This window comes from Phocoena phocoena, chromosome 11, assembly GCF_963924675.1.
Source record: "Phocoena phocoena chromosome 11, mPhoPho1.1, whole genome shotgun sequence".
Lineage (NCBI taxonomy): Eukaryota > Metazoa > Chordata > Mammalia > Artiodactyla > Phocoenidae > Phocoena > Phocoena phocoena.
Window position 1 is genome coordinate 45,764,585 of NC_089229.1, and position 17,812 is coordinate 45,782,396.

At 39.2% G+C, this 17,812-nt stretch overlaps 1 protein-coding gene across 3 annotated transcripts in view; it reads right to left on the minus strand.

Moving 5' to 3' along the window:
• Nucleotides 1–17,812, minus strand: part of LGR5 (leucine rich repeat containing G protein-coupled receptor 5) — a 119,006-nt gene that overhangs the window by 45,842 nt on the left and 55,352 nt on the right. For all 3 annotated transcript variants that reach the window (XM_065886666.1, XM_065886665.1, XM_065886664.1), the window contains exons 2-3: nucleotides 15,576–15,647; nucleotides 657–728 (exon numbers count right to left, since the gene is read on the minus strand). In XM_065886666.1, the coding sequence (XP_065742738.1) occupies nucleotides 657–728; nucleotides 15,576–15,647 (144 nt within the window). The remainder of the gene's footprint in view (nucleotides 1–656; nucleotides 729–15,575; nucleotides 15,648–17,812) is intronic.

Genomic DNA, 17,812 nt, shown 5'->3' on the forward strand with positions numbered 1-17,812 from the left:
AACTGAAAGAAAATTAAACAATGGGTACTAGAAGAAGGAGGTATCAGTGATAATGAGTTTTCTGATAGAAAATTAGGAAGTTGGACATTAAATAGTAAGAAAGCCCATTTTTTACAAGTCTCAATGAATTAACATTTCTCAATTAAACAACTACTCATTGTATCTACTATGCACTAGACTTTTCTACTTCTATTCACAAGTGGAACATAAACTTGATTTTTTTTTTTTTACCTGAGCCTTATTCAGCGCATCACAAGGAAACAAATCCTGCAAATGGTTTGAGGCTGTGATCTCATTATGTCAGCATAATAGTGATTTATTCACTTGAATCAAAATGACTCAAAAAACTCCCCCCAACTTCATAGCACAAAAGGAAAGGGAAATACGCTTTCACAAGTTTGAGTTGATAAGTTGGTTATTTAGGGGCAAACAAAGTTTTGACATTAAGGTTAGAAAAGGAGAGATGAAGTTTTTTCACACACAAATCCAGCCAGGTATCACGTGTTTCTATGGTATCAAAGAAGGCAGACTGGAATTTAGATGAATTATCTCATGACTCTAAATAGTTTATTGGAGGAACTCAATCTTTACAAGTTAATTAGCATCCACTTGACACTAAAATCAGAATTATAACAAACAATACCCGGTTTACTTACAGAACTTTAAGACTGTAAAGGCCAGCAAATGCTCCCTTGGGAATGTATGTCAAAGCGTTTCCGGCAAGACGTCTGCGGGTTTCAAGGGAGAGGAGGGAGGGTAAGCATAGCTCTCTTCATGTGGAATTCATTTAGTTGTTAAAAATGCAATACAATTATGTGCAGACCACGAATGCCAAAAGCAACTCTAAAGAACCTTGTTTTGTTATATTTTGCAAAATATTTCTTTAAATCTCTAATCAAAAAGCTGGCAAAAGAAGGGCCTAAGAAGAAATATAATAAATTACCTATTTTACAATAAATCACTTAATAGCTTACACTATGTATATAAAACTCTCTATCCGTTCATCTGTTGATGGACATTTAGGTTGCTTTCATGCCTTGGCTATTGTATATAGTGCTGTAATGAACACTGGGGTGCATGTATCTTTTTGAATTATGGTTTTCTCCGGATATATGCCAAGGATTGCTAGATCATGTGGTAGTTCTATTTTCAGTTTTTTAAGGAAACTCCATACTGTTCCAAACAGAAACAGACTCACAGACATAGAAAACAAACTTATGGTTACCAAAAGGGAAAGGTGGGGGGGAGGGATAAATGAGGAATTTGGGATTAACACATCCACACTACTATATATAAAATAGATAATCAACACGGATCTACTATATAGCAAAGGGAACTCTACTCAATATTCTGTAATAACCTATAGGGGAAAAGAATCTGAAAAAGAATGGATATATGTATAACTGAATCATTTTGCTATACACCTGAAACTAACACAACATTGTAAATCAGCTATACTCCGATATTAAAAAAAAATTAAAAAAATAAAACTCTCCTTTAAAATTTTTTTTTTATACAAAAAGTAGGCAAGGGAATAGATAGGGAGCCATGGGCAGTGATTGTGAGGGCAATGGGCTATTATTTACAGGTACGATGGTTGATGGTTGGGGAAACCCTTCTGCTGTGAGGGCATTTCAGCAGAGGACTGAGCCATGCAGGGACCTATGTGAAAGGAACAGTGGTGCAAAAGGCCCGAGGAGGGAGTGTGCCTGGCGTGGTCCAGAAACTGCAAGAAGACCAGCATGGGTGGAGTGGAATGGCCAAGGGGAGAGTGACAGCAGGTGAGGTTGGAGCAGTGTCCAGAGTCACTCCACACAGGGCTCTGGAGGCCACAGTAGGGACTTCGAGCAGGGGAGTGATGTGATCAGTTCTGTGTTTTAAAAGGGCTCTTCTGGGGCTTCCCTGGTGGCGCAGTAGTTGAGAGTCCGCCTGCCGATGCAGGGAACGCGGGTTCGTGCCCCGGTCCGCGAAGATCTCACATGCCATGGAGCGGCTGGGCCCGTGAGCCATGGCCGCTGAGCCTGCATGTCCGGAGCCTGTGCCCTTCTGACAGGACCCTTTTTTTTTTTAATACATTTATTTATTTATGGCCGCGTTGGGTATTCATTGCTGTGTGTGGGCTTTCTTTAGTTGCGGTGAGCAGGGGCTACTCTTCATTGCAGAGTAGTAGTACTCTTCGCAGGCTTCTCATTGCGGTGGCTTCTCTTGTTGCAGAGCACGGGCTCTAGGCGCGCGGGCTTCAGTAATTGTGGTGCGTGGGCTCAGCAGTTGTGGCTCGCGGGCTCAGTAGTTGTGGCGCACAAGCTTCATTGCTCCGCGGCATGTGGGATCTTCCCGGACCAGGGCTCAAACCTGTGTCCCCTGAGTTGGCAGGTGGATTCTTAACCACTGTGCCACCAGGGAAGTCCCTGACAGGACCCTTTTAAAGGGGGAATAGACTTTGGGGCAAAAGTGGAAGCACAGGAGGCGACTACAGCAGTTCAAACAGGAGCTGCTGGTGTAACACAGCTGTGGTGGAGGAGGTAAGTGGTGGAATACGGTGGAGAAAAAAGAAGAATCCTACCTGGCAAACCATTTGTGTCAAGGTGAAACGTAGGTAGCCAACATTTCATATTTATGGTTATATTCTATATAACCCACATGCATTTGATTAGTTATCCAAAGTACTATATGTAAACTGAAGGACATGGTTTGCATAGGACCGTGCTATAAAAGAGTTGCTTATTGAATTAAGACAGACTCAGACTTGGTTGACGATCACAGGTGGCTTAACTGATCAGACTAAACTGACCAGGAACTGTTATTTCAGCCAAAATGTCCTTAACTATCCTGTTCATAGTCATGACTTCAACAGTACACTTTTTGAGTTCTAAAATCTAGCCTGAAAATGGGGGCTTATCGACTCTTACTGCTGCTATGTGATCGAGTAGCTTGATGGTTTCTGAGTCACTGACTTTGGAAATGAAAAGGAGAAAGTAAAAACGTTCTATTTATTTATTTTATTAGTTTAAATTATTGTTAGGGTAAAAACCTTTCTGTTACATTTCCTGAATCATAGCTCACTTCACATGAATTGTTTTTCTTTTCTGGGCAAGGACTTTGAGAGCCACAGACTATATTCAGAACTACTCTGTATAACCACTGACCTGTGTTATCAGGGGAATTTGTCTTAAAACAAAGGAATTTATGACGGGCTATTAGTTATTCGTTGTGCTGGTGGAAGATATATCTCATTGTCCAAAACCACAATTTAAGGAAATCATTGCATCCTTCCCCTCATTTCTTTACCACGTGGGATGGTTTTAGCAGTTAAAAAATTAAATACATATAAACTATAGGGGAAAAAAGACTTTTATATAAATGAGTACACAAATAGTGAGAAGTGCACACACATCTTTCCTGTGAAGATTTGAACTAACAAATCTCTGGGCAACTACATTCCAACCCTTGAGACCCACATACCATTTGGCTGGAAGGTTTTGTTTTTTGTTTTCCTCTCTGTTTCTAAAATTATTTCACAGAAATGTCTCTTTCATCATCTTCATTTCTATAATAAGATACAACTTAATAGGAAAAACTTTTATATCTTTTTATATCACATAAAATTTTTTTTATCCTTAAAGATATCTCTCCATATAGAAGACTCAAATTGTCCTATCATTGTTAGTTTTGCTGACTTAACTGCCATAAAAAGTAAAAAAAAAAAAAAAAAAATCAGTAAGTTACAGTAGACACATTCCTCTTCAGATAAATCAAATAAGCAGAGGTTTGGGTGTTGTAACAACCAACTAAAATATTTTTGAGAATGTATGTTTCTTTGAATCTCTACAGTAATTTGAATCTCTAAAGGGATCCAAGGGTTTTTTTGTTTGTTTTTGGTAGCTTCGTTTTGTAAAATGGTGGGATGAGAGCAAAGCACTCAAGTGTGGGCCCTGATTTCTCCTCTCTGGACTTTGGTCTGGAGGGAGAGAGGTGAGTGAACAAAATGGGATGAGCACTGAGAGTGGCAGAGGTACTTGACCCTGTTCTCTGATTGGGACCCTCGGGAAGATTACTGTGCAGGGAACCACGGTCCAACATCGGTCCCCTTGGCTGAGTAGTATTTTCAGAGGTAAGTGAAAGGGCCTGGTGAGTTTTAATAGGCTTTCCAGGTCATGTCTTCGAAGAACCCATTTGTCTTTTAACACTCAGTTTTTTTTTTTCTTTCCCTTTTTGGCTTACATTTTCCTCACTATTAACTTGCTGCGAGACTTCACACAAGTCATTTAACTTCTCTGGACCTTATTTCACTTATTATTATTATTTTTGGCCATGCTGTGCAGCTTGTGGGATCTTAGTTCCCCAGCCAGGGATTGAACCCCGGGCCACCACACTGAAGGTGCTGAGTCCTAACCACTGGACTGCCAGGGAATTCCCTTATTTCACTTACTTTTAAAAAATGATAGGGTTCTTCCACTAAAGTCTTTTTCTGCCCTACAATTATTTTTGTTACACATAGATTTCCTCCTTACCTTCATTCTTTTCTCCCTTATCCTCCCTCCACCCATCTTTTTCTTCTTTTTATTAAAATTTCTTTATTACACGTCACCAACATTTTAAAATCACTTTCTCATGCTTTATATCAGGAGGTAGATCAGAGGTTATTATGCCCATATTTTGAAGATACAGACACCAAAGTTCAGAAAAGCTTTATGTAAAATGAAAAACATCATCTCTTTCCTGATTTTGTGTAAGTGTAATCTAGTCCTTCCTTATGGAGCATGGAAGCTATAACAGTGGTGCTACTTAAATAATCAGCAAAATGAACTTGAATATGACAGCCCCTATGATTTAAAAGAAGACATTTCAGACTACTTAGCAATTTCATGCTGGCTCCTAGTAATTACTGCTTTATTTTCCAACTTTTACAAAGTACATGAGATCTAGAGGGCACACATTCTATACATGCTAAATTAATTTGTATCAGAAATTTGGTAAGGGCTAACGTCAGGCTTAACGGTAGTAGTTTTTCCCCTTTTCCCATTCTTAAGATCTGTCTGTTTCCAGTTTTCTGGTACTATTTTCTGTCTTGTGGTTTCCCATATTAACTTCAGTGGCTCTGTTCCTATTTCTGAATTTCTTTTTACTCTTCTGATTTATAATTACCTGAATAATTGTAGTTAAACTATCACTTAAACATAAAATTTCTGAAATGTCAAAATGTTCCCACTTGAAGAAAAATTCTCCTAAGATAAAGTTAGCATAAACCATACTAATATTGTAATTAGTGACTTTCAAAAGACAAAGTGATGCGAGCAAATACACTAGTCCATTCAGATTGACTATTCATAATTCAATTCGATTGACTAAAGCTGGGCTCTGGGTTCCTGCATACAGGAGCCAGGAGTGAAGTGTGAGACACAAATAGGATGAAACTCATAGTCTGATGTAATCTCTTAATCTTGCCTCCACTGGCAGTAATGCATCATCACTGTAACCGGCTAAGTTCACCACGGTTAGGTTTGCTTTCCTAAGATGCCTGTGCTAGTTGGAAGGGCCCAGATACTGAGCATTTAACCCTCTGACATTCATCTTTGGTAAGGTTTGCTGAGGCCTATTCAGCAGGCTTGAATACAAGGATTGTGACAATCCACAGATCTTCTCAGGGTAGAAAAAAGTGTCTTTCTTAATACGCAAGAAATTGAGATTTAAAAAAACCCTTTCTCCCCCAATAAGTTAAGCATATCTAATTGGTCAAGTCCAGCCCCAAATCATTCCTTCTTAAACTGTGTATTTATGAACTGTCCATTTTGTTTTCCTTATTACATAAGATCAAAAACATCAGATTTCAATGTTTAAGGGCTAAGGCCACTGGCCTGAATAAGTGAACTCTTCAGGTCAACAGCGAGATCCTTTAGTGGTTATACGGCCCTATGGTTTCTTTAACCAAAGACTAATGAAGTTCAATTTTCAACTCCTTTGTGAAGTATTCTTAATTACCTCAGTCCGCAGTCAACTTTCCTATAGGTTATATTCTATACAATGCTGTCTATAAAGGTTCATTTTCTACCATTTTATATGTAGTCTACTTGATTTGATTATAGGCTCCTAAGGTCAAGAATCTTATTGCCTGCCTAGAGCAGGGAGCTGAATTAATATGTACTGATGGATCATTTGATCTTGTTTCCAAAGACAGTTGGCCATAGTGCTAGAGTTACTTCAGGTCTGGCCTAACTATTGCAAGATCGCTGGCTAGCCACTACATAAACAGATCAGAAACAGCTGAAGAATATTCCTTCTTCATTATGCATCAAATTTAAACTCAGCAATTTATCTGAGCACTTTCAACACGCCATGTACAGTCCTTTGGGTCACAAAAATAGTATGTACTTCTTGTAAAACAACTTACAAGTTCTAGGCACAATGTAAAGTACTTTATATACATTGTGTTATCTAGTGATTTTAAAAATCACATTAAACAAGTGACATGATTATTCATTCCCCTTTTACAAGGAAACTGGGCCTATTTGCTCATGCTTACGTAGAAAAGTTTACACAAGAGAATTTGGTTCAACCATAGCATTTGGGCTCCAATATTTGAGGTTTTAAACATAACTTTGGTCAAAAGTAGGTTGGTCTGGAGCTTGGGTTGATCAGGAGCAACCAATCTGAAATAGGAAAAACCCAAGGATGCAAGTGACTGCATTACTTGAGGTACTGACAATAAGAAAACCGTTGTTCACTGCCTCTTTTTTTTTTTAAAATATTATTTTACAATCTACTTTTTATTTTTAATTATTTTTTTAATATTTTTGGCTGCATTGGGTCTTTGTTGCTGCACGTGGGCTTTCTCTAGTTGCAGTGAGCGGGGGCTACTCTTTGTTGCAGTGCGCAGGCTCTAGGTGCGCAGGCTTCAGTAGTTATGGCACGTGGACTCAGTAGTGTGGCTTGCGGGCCCTAGAGCATAGGCTCAGTAGTTGCGGTGCAGGGCTTAGTTGCTCCGCGGCATGTGGGATCTTCCCGGACCAGGGCTTGAACCTGTGTCCCCTGCATTGGCAGGTGGATCCTTAACCACTGTGCCATCAGGGAAGCCCTGCTCCCTGCCTCTTATTCAAAGTCCTCCCATTGCCTTCCGGATCCTGTACAATCTTTCTGCTCTCATGACTATGGCTGGTTGTTTCCCTCTCTTCTTTCTAGCCCCTCAATTTTTTTTTTTTGAGTATAGTTGATTTACAATATTGTGTTAGTTTCAGATGTACAGCAAAGTGATTCAGTTATATGTATACATGCATATATATCACATATACATTCTTTTCAGGTTCTTTTCCCTTATAGGTTATTACAAAATATTGACTATAGTTCCCTGTGCTATACGGTAGGTCCTTATTGGTTATCTATTTTATATATAGTAATGTGTATCTGTTAATCCCAAACTCCTAATTTATCCCTCTCCCCACTTTCCCCTGTGGTAACCATAAGTTTGTTTTCTATGTCTGTGAGTCTATTTCTGTTTTGTATATAAGTTCATTTGTATCGTTTTTTTAAGGTTCCACATATAAGTGATACTATATGATATTTGTCTTTCTCTGTGTTCACCCCTCTTTTAAGGCTCATCCTCCAAACATAGATGTTCTTCAAGTTTCTGTCCTCACACCTGTCTTTCTTCCTTTATCTAGTGGCACTCAAAGTTTAGTGTGCATTGCCATTGTCTTAGGAGTCATCAAAAATTCAGATCCCCAGGCAGGCCCCAACTCAGGTTTAGTGACTTAGAGTTTCTGGGGGAAATGACTCAGGAATCTGCATTTTAATAAGCAGCCCAGGTGAGTTTAATATGGATAGAGACCCATACTGGGAAACAGAGCCTCTACCCTCTCTCAAAGTCCTCATCTGCTCCGGCACCTTCCGCAATCACCTCTTTGTAAACAACTTTCCAATCATTCTCTCTAGAACAGAATCATCACATTCCAGACTCACATTCCAACTTTGTTAGTGACATTCCCATTTGGATGTCCTGCTGGCACCGTGCACTTAGTAAACCCAGAACCAGACATCCTCTTGCCTCCAAATTATCAGTTATTCCCCTTGAATTCCCTGTTTCTATTGACAGTGCCTCACCTGTCTCCTAGCACCTAATGTTATAACCTTACTCAGAGTCATCTTGCACCTTCAGACTTCCTTTCAGTCCCTAGGTCCAGTCAACGATGAGTGCCTGACTCTCTTCCTCTGCTGTAAAGCTTCCATATATCCCAGTGGGTCCCAGCCCCCAGTAGAGCTTTAAAAGAATGATGTCTGGGTCTCCACTGAGACCCATTAAATCCGAATCTCTGGAAATGGGCCGTGGTAATTAGTAGTTTTAAAATTTCTCTGGGTGATTCTAATGCCTCTGCAAGGGAAACTCTGAAGCAGTCCTCACGGTTTCATACTGATAAGATCACCTAGAGACCTTCATGGTCTCCATCCCCGGAGACAATGATTCAATTGTTAATTATTGGGAGAATCAGGAGAGGTGATTAGTCAACAAATTTGAACAGTTATCCAGAGGAGACAGTAAGAACTTGAACTAGGTGGTGATGAAATAGAGTGAACAAATGGGAAAGACGATGCGGAATTATGAGCTTTAAGAATTGGAAACTGGCTGATACAGGAGGTGAGAAAGAATGACGGATGCAAAGGCAGTGACAGACACAGTGACCATAAGTTTGGATAATAAGAATGCTGATGGTGAGAAGCAAAGGCAGGAGTAAAATCTTGTTGTGGAGGATGGTTTGTGTGTTCATGAATGGATCTGGTTCTGCACTTGCTGAGTTTTAAAGTATTGGTGGGGTAGGTGGAGGTGTCACTTGGGTAGTGGAGGATTCTCAAAGTGTGGTCCCTAGATTTGCAGTATTGGTATCACCAGAGAATTTGTTATGAGTGCAAATTCTTGACATCCTCCCCTTCCACCTTCAACCTGCTGAAGAAACTCTGTGGCGGGGTCCAGCAATGTGCGGTTTCACAAGCACTGTAGGAGATTCTGATGTCACTAATATTCGAGAACAACTGGCCTAGAGTAGCAGTCCTTAAACTTCATCATGCATCAGAATCACCAGGAGAGCTTGTTAAAGGCAGTGTCCCGAGTTCAGAGTTCCTGATTCATTAGGCTGGGGTGGGGCACATGGGTTGGGGTTTGCGTTTCTCACAAGCTCACGTGTGGTGCCAATGCTGCTGGTCCAGGGACCACACTTTGAGAACCACTGGTCCAGCAGTCAAAGACAAAAGAGATCTCAGCTAGAAATATGGATTTGGGGGTCATCTACGTAACAGAGGTCGTTCAAATCTTGACTCTCTTTCCCAGACAACGGTAGTTATCTCCTAATGAGTTTGTAGCCTCCTAACAGGTCTCTCTGCTTCCGTAATACCCCAAGCTATTTTGCATACAAAAATCAGAGAAATCTTTATAAATCATAATCCTATTTATTGCACTAGCTGCATACAATCCTCCATGGCTTCCCATTGCTCTTATTTGAATTTTATACATAGCCTGATTGTTCCTGCATGATTTGGCCCCTGCCTTTCTCTCCAGCCCCATCCCCTGTCACCTCCCCTCCCTCTCACTCTGCTCTGGCCACCCTGATCTTCTTTCAGATCCACAAACATATCACTTTCTTTCCTACCTGAGGGCCTCTGCTCACACTATTCCCCTACTAGATACACTCTACCCTAGCTCTGCAGACCACCAACTCCCCTCACCCTCCTGAGCTCAGTTCAGATGTCACCTTCTTTGAGACACTTTCCCTCCTTGTCATCCCTTGTTATTTATTCTCTACTTAACCATGTTTGTGTTCTTTATCACTCTTGTCATAATCAGCAAATATCATCTGTGTTTGTTTCCTTGCTTATCATCTGTCTCCCCTGGAGTGGGGACTTCTTGACTGAACGAATGAAACGTAGAAAGTCATATTCATTCTTATGTCCCCACTGGCTAAATAAATACACGCTGAATGAATGAACTGAAGAGAACTGAGAAAGGAGGCAATCTAGGGAATGTCTATATGTTAGGGGTAGAGGAGAAAAGAAGGCTAAGGAGAAAAAGAGGAGGCAGAAAGGTAGGGCACTTTAAGAACCATGCCCTAATCGCCATTACAATTGTATATATTATATGTATATATATAATATATACACACACACACACACACACACATGCACACACACATATATACACACATATATGTAGATACACACATATATATACATACACACATATACATAGATACACATACATACACAAGGACAGATCTAAATCTCTATATCCAGCTGTATGAATAGACATTTGGAAGAGAACATAAAATAACACTAGAGAAAAAAAAGTTTCAAAGAGGCAGCATTTTTTCTTTTCTTATATTTTAAATTAATTCTTTAAAAATTTTTAATACAAATTTTAAAGGTAAAGAGGCAGCATTTTTTTTTTTGTGGTACGCGGGCCTCTTACTGCTGTGGCCTCTCCCGTTGTGGCGCACAGGCTCCGGACGTGCAGGCTCAGTGGCCATGGCTCACGGGCCCAGCCGCTCCACAGCATGTGGGATCTTCCTGGATCGGGGCACGAACCCGCGTCCCCTGCATCGGCAGGCGGACTCTCAACCACTGCGCCACCAGGGAAGCCCAGAGGCAGCATTTATAATCAATTACCAGATCTATGAAAAGGAGAGACTGAGCACTCTGACAAGGCCAAGGGTCAGGAAGATTATTTATGGGCAAGAAGGTGTTTTCATTTCACTAACACAATCCAATAGGTGAATTAGAGTTTACCAAAGTTCTTTCATCATCAATTCATTTGATCTTCAGACAAAAATCTCAAAAGACAGGCAGGACAGCTCTCACTCTTTTTAGCAACATGATGAGGAAGTAGAAGTAACAAGCATAGACTGTACTTTCAGGAAGTTTGGTGGTATTTCTCATTACTAATTTCATCTGAAATAACAGATATCTACTATTTATATAGAAATTCTTTAAGGCCAACCATAATATGAGCAAACAGTTCCAGGGAACAATAGTAACTTAAAAACAAACCTCCCTAGAGCATCTCAGGTTTCCTTCCTAAATCGAGTATTTGATTCCAATAGCATTAGAATCTGGGAAGATTTTAAAATAGTACTGGGAAACAAAGGCCTTTAACTTAGACTGTTTAAAATGGTAACAATTCATTTTTCCCTCTGGTTTAATCAAGCTGCCAATCTAAGTTTAAAGGAACTTGTACATGTCAGCATTAGGCACGATCTTTTAGTTCCTAACATCTGAACCACACTCTGATGGACCAAATGTGGGATTTATTATTTGTCCAAATAGCAAACATCAACATGAAGTCCTTAGTAGAACTGAAGAAATAGAACTGGGAGAGATACTGTTGGAGAGAAATACAATTATTGTTCAGGATGTTCAAACTTGGTAAAAACTATCTGCACTGGTTGCCTATATCCGTTAAACCTCATGGTTGGAAACAGTTTTTCCTTCACAAATCCTGGATCCCTGGGATTACTCCAAAATCAAGCTCATGAAGTAGGAAAGAAGGAAGTGAGAATCCTCTTGAAAGTGTTTTCATTTCGCTAACACAACTCAATATGTAAATTATAGTTTACCAAAGTTCTTTCACCATCATTTCATTTGATCCTCAGAATCTCAAAACAGGCAAGGGTGGCTTTCACCATCATGCCCTGAGGCCCAGGGAGGTCAAGTGGATTATCCCCTAGTAAGTGGCAGAGTCAGGAGAGGAGTCCTGGGCTTGCTTCTGCTTCTAGGTACTGTGTTCTCCTCTCTACACAGCACACAGCCTAACCACACTCAGAGTTTTTTTTTTAGGAAAAAGGCTCTCTCTCTTCCTTGTGCTATCACGTTGCACCAGCAGGGCGTTTGGCCTGTGCATGCCTGGTCACCTTGCGGAGTCATAAAACAAAAATAACAAATAACAAACAAGACTTGAATGCACCAAGACATGTGACACAGGTAGTAAGTATTCCAGAAGGTCAGGAGGAAGAGAAGACTACCATTAATCGTGATGGCTTTAATTCTTCTTAAATATTTGCTCTACATAGCAAATATGGTTACAATATATTTAAAAAATACATTAGGGATACCTCTAGGACTTTATTCATTCTTAGAGGATTTTGAAATACAGGACCAGTGATGGATGAGAGATGAATCATGACTGTCTACACAGCTTATGACATAGATGGATTAAACTAGGGAGATGGTAATTGGGCAATTAGAGCTAAGGGGAAGAGTGGTAACTTGGCTTTATTAATAGTGTTTTCTAAAAATTGAGTTTTGTGGTGGGAATTTTATTAATATCATTGAGAATATCAGTACCAGTTTCTGAATGAATGGATAAACAATAAAGCATAGAGATGAGCTGAATAAACTGAACAAAAGAATACTTTCAGAACAGTTTAACATTTGAACAGTCTGTCATAACAACAGATACACACACACAACAACAGATACAACAACGGATGTAACACATACAATAACAGATATCTAAATGTCTGTTTCTAGCTGTATGGATGGTCATCTGTTAGTTCACTTACTTATTATTAGGTCATTTATTTACTATAATATCTTATGGAAAAACCTGGACGAATTTTTTGGCCAACCCAATAGAATACTATATAAAACATGCTGCTTAAGTATATTTATGTATATGTAAAAATAATAACTAAGGTTTTGTTCCTGTTGAGTAATGTGAAATTCTGCACCTGAAAATTATGATGATACTTTTCTCAGAGCCAATATATGAGGGTAGTGAACAAATAACCTGAATATCTAATCTCTCCCTGCTGGGTAGACAGCTCTTTCTTGCTTTCTGTCTCACTCTTTTTCATTCCCTCACATATACCCAGACACAGACAGATGAACACACCTATCATTACGAAGCTCAGTTTAACAAGGGTTTAAAGTGCTCAGCTGTGCAGACCACTATACTAGGTACTATTGGGGAAAAGAAAAGCACAGATGAATGAAGAACAATTCCAAAGCCGCCTTCTGCTTTCTGAGTATGGCTTTGAAAGTGAATTTGAATCTTAGTTCTGACACTTATGTACTCCATTATCTTGGGTAAGTTCCTTGTTTTCTCTGTACTTGGTTTTTTTTTTTTTTTATAATCTTGACGTGAGAATAATAATAATATCTACTTTTATGGGGTTGTTAAGAGGATTCAGTGGGATAATGTGTGCAAAACATTTTGAACAGTGCCTGTCACAGAGTAAGCTATTACTGTTGTCATTATAATTATATTATTATTTCGAAGATCTTATACTCCAGAAGAGGATACAGACTTAAACATAGCTGAGTCTAACGGAAACAATCAGCACATAACAAAGGCATGATCAAAATGCTCTGCTAGATGGGTGTGTGTGTTTAAACCCACAACACCCTAAATTTAGCCTTGGGAAGAAAGGAATAGACCAAGCAGAGTTGATCATTTTTCCAGGTTCTATAAATATTATCCCCTTTTGCCACTAAATGAATAATGATGTCTTCAAAACATCAGTTAGATGCAGCACAGAATTATATATGGGAAAGTGGTCTTGCTTTTAAATTCAGCAAGTTGGCCAGCTCAGCAGAGGGAATTTCAGAACAGAAGGAGGAAATGGAACGAATAGTCTTTAAAGGGTCCCATCTACTTCTGAAATTCTATGATTCCACGGTCAAGATACTTGATGGAGTTTCCAGAGACATAAAAATAAGGTAATTTGTAAAAATAGTCTTTTCAAATGGTAGTTCCCTCACCTTCTTTCCCCTATTTTTTTCTCTCGATTATCTTTTGAAGAACTGGTCTTGGATGAAAATTAACATTCACCTCATGAAGAAAGAGGAGTTATTCTGAATGAATTGGGTCACCAAGGGAGGAACTCTATTAAACAAAGTCCTTGGGGAAGTGAATTATTTATTGATTTGGTTTGTGGTCGAAAGCTGAGGTGTATGTTGAAGGAGAATGGAAGCCTTTTGCCATTGCATATTATAAGGAAATTAAAGAGAAAGGCAGTGGGAATGCATATTTTAGAAATATGGGGGTAAACAGGACTAAGTATTGTATATTAATTATGGTGAGAGAGGGCAGATGAGAAGAATGTAAACAAGAAAAAAATGCTGATGTTTGAAATTTACTAAAAATAATCTAAAAATATTGGCTCATGTCAACTAAATGTGTTACTTTTTTCTGAGGCGGTGAACAAGTATAAGAAGCTCCTTTTACATGTTTTGCTTTCTCATTAGTTCATTCATTCATTCATCAAAAATGTATTGATTATTCATTACACACCAGCCAAGACTAGGACAGACACGGTCCCAGTCCTGATGAGGGTTAAATTTTTAGCAACAGAAATGGCCAGAGAGAAAAGAGAAGAGGAGCCTGGACAACCCAAAGTGAAAATCCATTTTTTGAATAATAAAAACTTGCCGTATAATCTAGTAATCTAAGCTTTTTTACCATACTCCCCGATAACAATCTGGGCATGTTCAGCTGATTTCAGTAGTAAAATAATAACATTTGTGAGAAAGCTAACGCCATCAAAAATAAATATAGATCCAACTCTAAAGGGGAGAAATTTGAGAATATTATCCTCTTCAACAAAAATGATCAGTGTAGTGTAATTTGGTTGTGATGGATGGTTCTTTCCACCTCCCAAGGTGGATCGTGTGGTGCATCGACAATTTAAATGACTCCCCAAATTGGACCCGGACTCTAGGAATTATAAAAAGGGTATTTTCAAAAGAGATCATTGCCTAAACAATTCCTTTAATCAACAGTCAGAGGATTTATTTAGCTGATGGTGCCAAACCTTCTTCATGAAGCCTGTGACGACGGTGCATCCCTCCCCTAAGTCCCCATCCCTCAAAAGAGTAAGAGGATCAAATGAATTTTTAAATGCAGATTTTGGTTTATAGAGTTCTTTTTCATCTTCTGGCAAGTGATTACCAGACTTAATCAAGATTCCTCTGTGTATCATTAGCTAATTTTAGCTTCCTCCTTTTTAAAAAAAATTGAATTTTACTTTTTTTACAGTGAGTTTGGGAGAGACCAGTTTTCAGTCCTCTGTGGATTTCATGGTTTTCAGTTCAAGCCTTCAGGGAAGCTCAATTTAAAAGTAGGAAAACAGTAATTAAAAGTGATTGGGACAAGAAGTTTTGGTGCTATGAAACGAGGACTCAATTCTCCCTGTCATAAGCCAAACCAAGAGGCAATTTTTGGTTTTGATTATGGCTTTACTTGCAATTTTAATAAACATGAACCAGTATTCAGACTTCTAATATCCTGCTGCTTAACTATTTCCAAAGAGCTCTCCAGCTCTTTTAAACAGCTTTTGTTTTAAACTTTTAATTTGGTTGGCTCAGCCTCACCTTAGAAAGTTGTAGCTTCATGGTAAACCCTTTTATAAGTTGATTTCCAGAATCCTAAGCGATTCTTTCTTTTCCCCTCCCAGCTAAGTGTTTCCTCATGTGCCCAGATCGTTGGTGCTGACAGCTTTCCTGCCTTGTTTTATCTGGTTCTCACAGTAAGGACGAGAGACAAAGACAAGAACGTGTCCAGTGTTGACTAGATGCGGCACGACTCCGCTGATACTTACAGCTCCTCCAGGAAGCGGAGACCGTGCAGAGGATTCGGGGGAAGCTGACTGATGTTGTTCATACTCAGGTCTCTGGAGAGGAAGAGAGGCAGTGTGTGAGGAGCGGCGTCTGCCACCACAAGGCAGTCCAGCTGTTCAGTTCACACATTTGCAAGCAATACAGCCAAAGGAACTCGTTGTGTTGCTTGACAAATGAATCGCTCTTTTGCACGTTAAAATATATTCCTTTCCTCCCATGTCCCCCCCAACATCATGGGCTCTCAGTCAAATCAGAGACCCTAGGAGGAGCTGATACGGAATTCAAAATGATAGACCATTCATGGGCATGGTTGTAATTCTTCATGTTTAAAATGACCTGAGTAGACCAGCAAAGGGAACAGACATAACTCAACCACCCTAGACATAACTCAGCGTCGGGTCCTGCTTTAAACTTTGTGGCAAAGAGAAATGTCTTCACCATGCAATTCTGGAAGTCCTCTTTCTCTGGGACTATAAGCACCTTGTAAAAACAAATGTTTTGATTCAAAGAAACTTAAAAAAACAAAACAAAACAAGACAAAAAGCCTATTCCCTCCTTCGAACATGTTCCTTTTGCAGGTTCTCGGATTGCATTAAATAAGTGAAATGAACCATAAAACAAGGGTGTAATGCGATCCTGCTCTGTAGCACACTTCCTGCTGGGCCTGCACAGTAGTTCCTGGCACAGGAAACAACAAGCCACTTTGGGCAGAACTCAATCAATTTTTGTTTTAAGCGAAACTCCGTGTAATTAGATTTTATTGTTTTTACTTTTCTATTTCTTTACTGTCTCCCACATAATCCTACAGCATCACTGGTATATGCTGTCTGTATCTCAGAGGCCAAAAGACCAACTGATAGGCAGAGTCTACTCAAGACCAACTAAGACCGCATAACAGTCAGCTGAAGGTTGACTTGAAAAATGACGTGCTCAAACGCCAAGACTCAGAACTAATGCCATTATAATCTCAGAGCGGGTCTACATACTTAAAATTTATCTTGAGATAAGATAAGGAGCTTATTTTTATTTATTATTTTTAAAAAATGATTCAGTTGACATATAACATGGTATTAGTTTTAGGTGTACAACATAATGATATATGTACATATTGTGAAATGATTACCATAGTAAGTTTAGTTGACATTCATCACCACAGTTACAAAATTTGTTTTCTTGTGGTGAGAATTTTTAATATTTACTCTCTTTAGCAACTTTCAAATATACAATATTGTATTATAACTGCAGTCACTATGCTGTACATTACATCCCCAAGACTTATTTCTCGCATAACTGGAAATTTGTGTCTTTTGACCACCTATGCCAATTTCACCCAGGAGCTTTTATTTTATTTTTTTTAACATCTTTATTGGAGTATAATTGCTTTACATTCTTGTGTTAGTTTCTGCTGTATAACAAAGTGAATCAGCCATACATATACATATACCCTTATCCCCGCCCTCTTGCATCTCCCTATCCCACCCTCCCTATCCCACCCCTCTAGGTGGTCACAAAGCACCGAGCTGATCTCCCTGTGCTATGCAGCTGCTTCCCACTAGCTATCTATTTAACATTTGGTAGTGTATATATGTCCATGCCACTCTCTCACTTCGTCACAGCTTACCCTTCCCTCTCCCCGTGTCCTCAAGTCCATTCTCTATGTGTGCGTCTTTATTCCTGTCCTGCCCCTAGGTTCATCAGAACCATTTTCTTTCTTTCTTTCTTTTTTTTTAGATTCCATATATATGTGTTAGCATATGGTATTTGTTTTTCTCTTTCTGACTTACTTCACTCTGTATCACAGACTCTAGGTCCGTCCACCTCACTACAAATAGCTCAATTTCATTTCTTTTTATGGCTGAGTAATATTCCATTGTATGTATGTGCCACATCTTCTTCATCCATTCGTCTGTCGATGGACACTTAGGTTGCTTCCCTGTCCTGGCTATTGTAAATAGAGCTGCCATGAACATTGTGGTACATGACTCTTTTTGAATTATGGTTTTCTCAGTGTATATGCCAAGTAGTGTCACCCAGGAGCTTTAAAAAAAATCCAGATTATTCTTGTTATTGAAGTGACCACAACCATTGCACCTAACCAGCAGATTTCAGTGTTGATAGCTTGATACCTTTATCAAATATTAACTTTTAATCAGTGGTGTCAAGAACTAAGGGATCATTCACTCTGTGCCTTTAAAAAGTCACGAGCATGTACAGGGAA